A 9,359-nucleotide genomic window follows, 5' to 3' on the forward strand; every position below is an offset into this window, starting at 1 on the left:
CCTGTCGTCACCTTAGAACTACATCTACTGGCTCCATTAACACCCCCCCCCCGTATGCTCTAAGAATACAAGAAATTCCTAAAATATGCATTGAGAACTTCACACACACACACACACACACACACACACAACTAGTCCTGGTCAGGAAACAAGTAAAATCAATCTAACGAAAGATACAGAGTCATTTAAAACTATTTGAGGTAACATTGACCAATGTTCACATAAGTCCAAGAACCATAAGGCTAAATACAAGAGAAAGTGATGTCATTACAAAAGTAAGTAAATTCAAAATTACAAAGATTTCAAGAATTGATAGAGCACACATAATGATGAAAGACAAATGTACTTCCCTTAATACCACAAACAATATAAGAAATTCATATTTCCTAGCAATCTGATTAAAAGACTTCAGAATTCACAGATTATCCTTCTGTGTTGAGAATACAACAGAATCATGGCTCAGTATAGGCAACTTCTTCCTAACAAGTCTTCAAAGATTCAAAATGATCAAATTAGTTCCAAGAAAAAAAATTAGTCCCAGGAAAAAAATCACAAAGATATTAACAATGATGCAAAAAATGTCAGGTACCTAAGGAAAATTTATAGCTGCTGGAGAGTAATCAAATTGATAGGCATACAAAAGAGCAAACAAACAAAAATTACTCAATCTAGATAAGAGATTCACTTCTGGTTTTGGCATAGAAGTTGGTTATAAAAACTGAGGGCTTAAAAAATATGAGGACTGAACCCCCCTATACATTACTCCGACAATAAAATACAATTTTAAAAAACTGAGGGCTACTATTCATAGAATACTATACGGCCTTGGATGTAGTTAACATATCTCATATTGTCAGTTTTACTATTTATTGATATTGTGCCAGTTCTGGGGCTTGACCTCAGGGCCTTGGCCCTTCCCTGACCATCTTCTTGGTTTTGTTTTGTTTTGTTTTTCTCACTCATAGCTAATACTCTGCCACTTGCACCACAACTCCATTTCTATCTTTTGGTAGTTAGTTGAAGACAAGAGTCTCATGGATTCCTGCCTAGGCTGGCTATGGACTCATTGCTCAGATCTCAGTCTCCTGATTAGCTAGGATTACAGACCTGAACCATGGGCACCCCGCAGTTTTTACTGTTTATTGTTACTAACATTTATTAATCCTTTTCTTTCTCTTTTTTTGCCAGTCCTGGGCTTGAGCTCAGGGCCTGAGCACTGTCCTTGAACTTTCTCAAGGCTAGAGCTCTACCACTTGAGCCTCAGCACCACTTTCGGCTTTTTCTGTGTATTTGGTACCACGGAATTGAACCCGGGTCTTCGTGCATGCTAGGCAAGCACTCTACCACTAGGCCAAACTCCCAGCCCCTGGATCCTTATTTTCTATGCATATTCACACCAACTATGTTATTTAGTCACCACACTTGTCCAGCAGTATCCACATTGCATTTGATATTATAGTGTTTATACTTTCTAAAATAACTGACATTTATTAGGTTAAGTAACTGGCCCCGAAACCAAAGCCATTGATCCCTATCACTACCCCGTCTAATTCCTGCTTCACAATCTCTCTTTCCCAATATAGGAAGGAATACCTTTTCAGAGTTGGGCCTTCTTTAAATTTCACTTCAAAACTGGAACCCAACATAGAGGAAATGAACATCACCCCCTCTGAAATTTTGTAAAAAAAAAATAATTTATTAGGAGACAAAGAATTTTTCCTTTTCTCTGTATATTTGTATTACCATTCAATAGTTCTATAAAAGAGCTTCCCAAAGCACTTTCTGAATACAGAACGTTTTGATCGATGCTGTGGCCTCCTTTGGCCACATCATCCAGGTACTGCCCTACAAAAGCCTCAGAGCACCATTCACATCATGGCTTATGTTGGTATGGTGACAACTGTAGGCCACATTCTTGCTATTCACATATTCACCTTCCTATAGTCTTTGCTTCCCCAAAGGGATTAACAAAAACCCCTCTCATCAAGGCCTTTTGAACATGTTTGGCAGGCCAGCTGTGGCCAGCTGTGGAGGCAGGAGGATGGGGCCTTAGGCAAGACAATGCCAAGTAGAGGAGGCAGAAAACACAAGAAGAGCTGATAGAAACACCAGGAATCCTTATGGCTCCGAAGGATGAGGCGGGATCTGGAGTTGGAATAGGCATAAGGAAGAAGTGTCCTGTTTCTTCTCAATCCCTGGTCTAAGCTCAGCCCACGAATCCATGTGTCTTACACTGGAAGCTGTGTCTTTTACTCACAGTCAGACTTCATCAACCCTCATCTCCACATAGAAACCACACATGTGTCTGGCCCCGAGAACACAACTATTGTACTAGCTCTTGTGCCAAACAACCCAGACCCAATACACAAGGGAAGTGTGTTTCTAACATGCCACAGACATTTGCCATAAAGTACAATCATCACCACAGTAGGTTCATAGTGAAATACTCTGCACAGCTAACAAAGGTAATCAGTACACACCTGAAAGTGACTCCCATAGATCCTATACATGAGTGCACGCTACTCCAGAGGCAACAAATGTGAGGGGAAGACAGGGGAAGCGTTCTTATGAAACACACCATACAGCATTCTGTCTACCATACAGCATTCTCACACAGACACACATCACACAGCACCTGGCTAATACCACAGGAACCCTGGAAAGGTACAGGAAATATACACCTACTTGCAAAGAACAACTATAATACTCACCACACCAGACACAGCAGGTCCATTCCCCTCCCTCCACCACTACTGCCCCCTTTCCACCCAGACACATCCAAGTACGTACACCTACATAACCACACCCACACTCACATCAACAACCAGAACACATAATGCCCGTATAGGCGCATGGACACTGGCAGATTCCACCTAATTGCATAAAAAGATTTAAACAGCTAACGTCAGCTCCTCATCTCTCATCAGTCTCTCTCCATTTATGTCCCCCGCAAATACCTTCATTAATGCTTAATTTTGGATGTATCACTACTCAGGGTTATGAGTAATAAGGTCTCTTTTAAATCTTTTATTATACAAAGGCGTTATCATTAAGTAAGTCACTCCTTCCCTCGCTCTCTCCAAGTTTTTCCCTCTCATCCCCATTCACAACTGTACAGTTCATTTTCAACATGGTGTCTAGCGAGTACCACTGCTGCATTTGTTCAACTTTGTCCTGCGGTCTCTGCGCCTCGTAACCCTCCCAAAGACAGATCAAGAAACAAGAAGAAAAGACAAGAAAGCCAAAACAGTGACAGAGACAAAACCTCTTGTTTCTATTTCCTGGAGTTCAGTTCTATAAATATTATGTGATATGACCAAAGACACATAGGCCTTGCATCTTTGTGAGTCCCAAGTCCAGTGGATTGAATTCTACGATCACTGGGACATTCTCCAAATCTTATTCCTCTCATCTTTGGCAGTGTTAAGGACACTAGATTGGAGCTCGTCTCACCTCTCACCTTGGGAGAACACATGGCTAATCCTTGAGCGGATTTCCTTGGTCTTGGCTCCATAGACAATGGGATTGACTACAGGTGGTAACAGTAGATAAATATTAGCCATAACCACATGGACCAGGGAGGTCGGGCCACCCAGCCTGTGCACCACTGACAGCCCTATGAGAGGCACATAGAAGACCAGAACCGTACAGAGATGGGAGACGCAGGTGTTGAATGCCTTGAGCGCTGCCCCTTGAGATGACAGTGCCAACACAGCCCGCAGGATGAGGACGTAGGAGAAGCCAATGAAGATGGAGTCCACACCCATGACTGAAAGGATGATGAAGAGTCCATAAACCACATTGACCGTGGTGTCAGTACAGGACAGCTTCATAATATCTTGGTGCAGACAGAAGGAATGCGTGACTGTATGTGCTCGGCAATAGGACAACCGCTTCAGGATGAAAGGCAGTGGGAAGAAGAATAGGAATCCCCTGATCAAGGCAGCCAGCCCCATCTTGACAACAGTAGACCCTGTGAGCACCGAAGCATGGCGTAATGGGTGACAGATGGCCACAAAGCGGTCAAAAGCCATGGCCAGAAGAACAGCTGACTCCATGGCAGACAGAGCATGGATAAGGAACATCTGGGCCAGACAGATATTGAACTCAATCTCCTGGACACCAGTCAAGAAAAGACTGGCCATCTTGGGCATGGTGACAGAGGAGAGGACGAGGTCGATGCTGGAGAGCATGGCCAGGAAGAGATACATAGGCTCGTGCAGGCGCCTGTCCACGCGGATGGTCAGGATGATGGCCAGGTTTCCCAGTGTGGCCAGGGCATACATGAAACACAGTGGGAAAGCCAGCCAAAAGTGTGTGTGAGGCCCCAGCCCAGGAATGCCCACCAGCAGGAAATAGGCTGGATGAATCAGAGTTCTATTTGGAGTGCCCATGTCCAAGCCAAGAGCTATCGCTTCTGTACTCCCAAACGCACAGTCTATGAAAGAGAAGAGGAGAAAAGATGACTTTGGCTTGGCCCAGAGAACAGTCAAAACTTATAAAGAAAAGGGCACCAAGGCAGCAACTGTGAAAAGCAACTCTTTCTGCTAATTCTGGATCTTATCCCATCATGCTACTCTGATTCTTTTTATACAATCTCCCTGAACACCCCAAATCTTATTTCGTCCTTCACTGCCCCCAGCATGACAGTAAATATCAATCCTATTCATCTTAGGAAGGGAATGCCTATGCACAAAACAGACAAAACAGTTCTTTATTGTCAAAGGTGATACTGCTGAAGAGACCACTGCTCTTCTTAAAAGTAACTTTCCCAAAGAGAAGACAAGTGTACCCAGACTCTCCATCTGACCTGGGCTCTTTCTGCATAATTTAAGTCTGGACTTGGAGATTCCGTCTTCACTTACCTCTAAGATCCACTGTAATCTGAGCTAGGGCAGAAAACAAGTTCTCATTCTGGAACAGGATTTCAAGACAGAGGCTTATAACATTGCTAAAACTTCCCAAATAGAACCACCCAGAAAATACATCAAGCTCAGGGGATCAGTTTCTAGGGAATGGCCCAGGAATCTGGTTTAAAAATACAATTCCTTTCCCCTACATGATTTAAAAGGGGGGGTAGGAAAAGAAACAAGAAGGAGGGAGGGAGAGAGAAAATTGTAGAAAGCTGTTTTGGTGTTCTAGAAATCCAGGAGGTGGGGGTGAAGAGAACTATGGTTTCCAGTCCCCAACAAAATGTAGAACAGAATCTGCCCCCAGGTCTCTCTAGACCCAGTGGCTGGGGTGTGGCATGGAAAGCAGATGCAGCTGAGCCTTAGAGAACAAGTGAATCTCCCTGCTGCTGCCCCTGTGACCACAGGCATAGCCCTTTCTCCACCTGTTCTCCTGCGTGGTTATTCACACCACGTTCAGCTCCTTTCTCTACAGAGAACATTCTGTTCTGAACCTCTGGCTTGAGAGCCAGCCATAAAACTTACCACCTGCCTGATATTTCTGCAAAGTAGTTTACGGACCTCATATTCATCTTTGCCCCAAATAAAATCCATGTCAACCGATGTGCTCCTCCATGCCACTGTCTCTAAAGAGCAGGACTGGGAGTGGCAGGCTTCTGCTTAGCAAGTTATGGGGTGATCCCCCTGGCCCCCAAAACAAACAGTTCCACAGTCTAGAATGACCTTTACAGCATGGCCATAACTTAATATTTTAGCTCAGCTTCTTAGTTTCCTTATTACCAATCATACACACACACACATGCACGCACACATTTTACATTTTCCTGAGTAACTTAATTCCCCTTGCCTTGCTTCTTACATGGAAGGTAGGAGGCTGAAACTGTACACAAAGGTTGGAACAACACTTCAGAGGCTTGAAGAAATCCCTCCTTGGGTTGGCTGTCAGACCTCCCTGAAGTAGCTGGGCTCTAACTTCCCTGCAGCACCCAGTTTCTGAGTATATCCAAAAGCCAAAATAATCTCCCTCGGACTCCTGTTCTATAGCTTTTCTGAGGGCCCTAGGGAGTAAGAGGAGAAATGAGTGAACTGGGACTTATGGTCCCAGATGCCCAAGGAAAGCTGAGCCCTGACTCCTACTCAATTCTTCTGAGATCATTTTAGGAAATGTAGGAAAGTGCAGTGTGATGAGGGGTGGGAGGGAGAAGGAAATGACAGGGCTGGTAGACAGAAGTTACTGGAATGGAGGTGAAGGTACATATCAGAAAGCACAACGCACATAGACATGGATACTGGTACTGAAATCAACTGTTTACTGCCTCTGACTTCTTGATGCTGCCCTCTTGTGGTCACTCAAGGAAATTTCCATCTTGTTTCCTATTGGAGTCAAAGGCCCAAGAGGATGAAAACATGAAGTACCCAAAGTCTGAGTCTAGAATCTGAGCTCTTTCCCCTAGGCTACACTTCCTGTCATTTCTCCTTCCCTTTTTCCCTGTCGAGACAATTCTTTCCCCCATCATAGCTCTCCTATACCTCCCTAAATACATAGTATAGATTGGTAGTTTGCTGTGGTCCTCTGTCAGGTAATCGACCTGGACCCAATCACTTGCTAATGATTTGCCTAAGCACTTTGCTGTGCAAAAGAAGACACTGACAACTCTCCAGTGAATGTTTGTGTTTGCTATTATTAGTCAAAAAAACAACTGGAAAATCCGATGAAGTAGTAGCACACCCCCACTGAAATAGTTTCACAGCTGTCGAAGGAATGAAGAGCCTGGATTATTTTGAGAACTACTGTGAAGGTCTAGTGGGGACAAAATCTTGAATACAGTAGAGTGAGGTGAGTGAGAAGTAGATGCAGATGAGCTTTTTTTTTTGAAGAATAGGAGTGAGGTAGATAATAAAGAATTGATCGTTCCAAGGAGAGATTTTAAATGTGTATTTCAGAAGGAGAAGAGCTTGAAGGTATGCAAATGTCAACAGGCAGGAGCCAATGGAGAGAGCTTTTCCAAGACTCTCAACATTATTGACAGGGTTCCTCAAGGCAGAGGCCCAAGTAGGGTTTCTATCTTTCCCCTCTTTACAGCAACCCAAGCAATTATGCTTGCTCCCATGCTTCCATCACTCAAACACAACAGAAAACTCTCCTAAACTTAAGGTATGGTATTCTCTACTAAACATAGGGTACTTCTGGCAGTTCAGACTCGAGACTTAAGGTGTTCATTTCATTATCAACAAAGTTTATTGCCTCTGCTTCTCCCAGTATGAACCTCATTCATGCTCTGTTTTCTATTCATAGAAATTACTGTTGCCCATGGTAAACTCTCCCTTTCCCTCCCCTTCTCCTCCATCCTCTCCTCTCCCCTCTTCTCCCCTCTCCCTACCTCCCCTCCCCCTCTCTCTCTCTCTCTCGCGCACACACACACACACATCTCATGCACTATTACCAATTCCATTTAATTTTGTCTCTTAGAAATCACGACATGTGATTTACTTTTTTCTGTCTCCTCCAACTTTTTTCCAGGCAAAGCCAAGGTAATCTCTTACCCAGATCATAGAAAGTCGACTTGGGCCATTGCCTTGCAGATCTCTGCCAATAATGTGACAAGTCCTCTCTGTTCACTGATCGGGGTGAGCAATGCACTGGTCTTCAGACTGTTTACCAATCAGTCCACTGGAGAACTTTCCTGAACATGCACTATCGGCTGTGTAGCCAGCATAATCTCCCAAAAGCTCCTGAGTACAGAGAACTCCAATGGCCTTTAGCATAAAAGGCTGAAGTTCACATCCACAGTCCAAATCAGAACGTCTAATGAGCCCCCTCACTGTAACTTTCCTATGCCCATCTCTCACCACTAGGCCCCTCTTCTCATGGTATATGAAAATGCCCCACCACATAGTGTGGCCTGCTCCTTCTCACCCTTTGCTTTCACCTGTATTTTCTTCATGGAGAAAGCACTTATTCCTTTCCCTGCCTTGGCCTTCTGCTATCCATTTAAACATCCTTCCTTAGGCTTTCTTACTTCTAATCTTCATGAAATCTCTTTACTCTTCTTCCTTTTCTTTCACTGACATACTGACATTCTGAGATTCTGAGATTTAAGACTTTTTTTTTTGTCAGTCCTGGGCTTGAGCTCAGGGCCTGAGCGCTGTCCTTGGACTTTCTCAAGGTTAGAGCTCTACCACTTGAGCCTCAGCACCACTTCCAGCTTTTTTCTATATATGTGGTACCAAGGAATCGAACCTGGGTCTTCGTGCATGCTAGGCAAGCACTTTAACCACTAGGCAAAACTCCCAGCCCCGGAGATTTAAGACTTTTAAACACTTCTTTTCTTCTTTTCTTTCCTTTCTTTTATGTTGCAAGAATAGAGCTCAAACCCAGTGCCTGATGTTTTGTTCATTGGATGGCATCTACCTACTGAGCCACGCCACAAACTCCTCTTTTAAAACTTTTCTTTGTAGCTTGATGTATTTTAAACTTACAAGAACAGCGCAGAAGACAGACAACATTAGAAATACATACTTGCACATAGCATAACTCAGAAAAGTAGATGAATGTACTATGTGATAAAAATGTTATAAACTCCATTTAGTTGCCATCAATAAGAAATTTATTTATTTGTTAAAAAAATACAATTCTGAGTGCCTGTATTGTCCAGAAAAATTGAACAGGTGTATGTATAATTATTATAAAGTTGAACTCCCAAAACTTGTTTACTGAAACATTTAGTTTGCATTAGCGCTTTATATCACCAGTTACATTAAAACATCACACACAAATGAAAATGAAAAAACTGCCAATACCTGATTTCTGTCTCTTGCTTTTCCAGTCACAATCATATACTTAGGTGTCGTCGACTCCATGGTGGGAAAGAAAATCTAACATTCAGAACTTTTGAGAATGAAATGTTTGCCATCCTCCTGGATTAGTTTTAGGCCAGTATCAGGCTTAAAACAATGAGGTTCATTCACCACTCCAGTAGAGAAATTGCACCCTTATGGTAGGCTTTTGTTGACAATAACAACTGGGTGCTGAGCACGAGGGGATTGGCAAACAGTTGGCTTGGTGGTGCAAGCCATGGTAGAAAGAGGCCTGACACATCCCCCCTCTCCTCCAGCTGGAGCTCAAAGAACAAGAGACAGCCCAGGCTTCACATAGTAGCTTTCTCTCTTTCTTTATAACAGTTTTATTTTAAAGAATAGCTATTTACAGGCTTTTTATAAACAAAGAATATATATTTAATTACAACTTAAGCCTTTATAGAAACTACCTCTTAACTTTACTGCCCCCCCAATGAACTTATTTTTTTGGACCATCTCCAACATATTTTTATAGGGGCATTGGCTGGTTGATAGATGTTGCTGCTGATTGGATGATTGACATAAAGGAGGGCATTTCCCATAGCGCTTTGTGGTACAACCATGAACAGTGTTGTTGGAGATCTAATGAAG

General features: G+C 43.1%; 1 protein-coding gene across 1 annotated transcript; it reads right to left on the reverse strand.

Moving 5' to 3' along the window:
• Nucleotides 1–3,449: 3,449 nt before the first annotated feature.
• On the reverse strand, nucleotides 3,450–8,771 carry Or51d1 (olfactory receptor family 51 subfamily D member 1). The gene is made up of 5 exons (XM_090349293.1): nucleotides 8,712–8,771; nucleotides 7,531–7,667; nucleotides 5,770–5,968; nucleotides 4,866–4,914; nucleotides 3,450–4,438 (listed from the first exon to the last, which is right to left on the reverse strand). Exons 1-5 carry the CDS (start codon nucleotides 8,769–8,771, stop codon nucleotides 3,450–3,452), a joined length of 1,434 nt encoding a protein of 477 aa, XP_090205419.1.
• Nucleotides 8,772–9,359: the final 588 nt, after the last annotated feature.

Source organism: Megascapheus bottae, chromosome 16, assembly GCF_031878675.1.
Source record: "Megascapheus bottae isolate mThoBot1 chromosome 16, mThoBot2.hap1, whole genome shotgun sequence".
In the NCBI taxonomy this organism is placed as follows: Eukaryota; Metazoa; Chordata; class Mammalia; order Rodentia; family Geomyidae; genus Megascapheus; species Megascapheus bottae.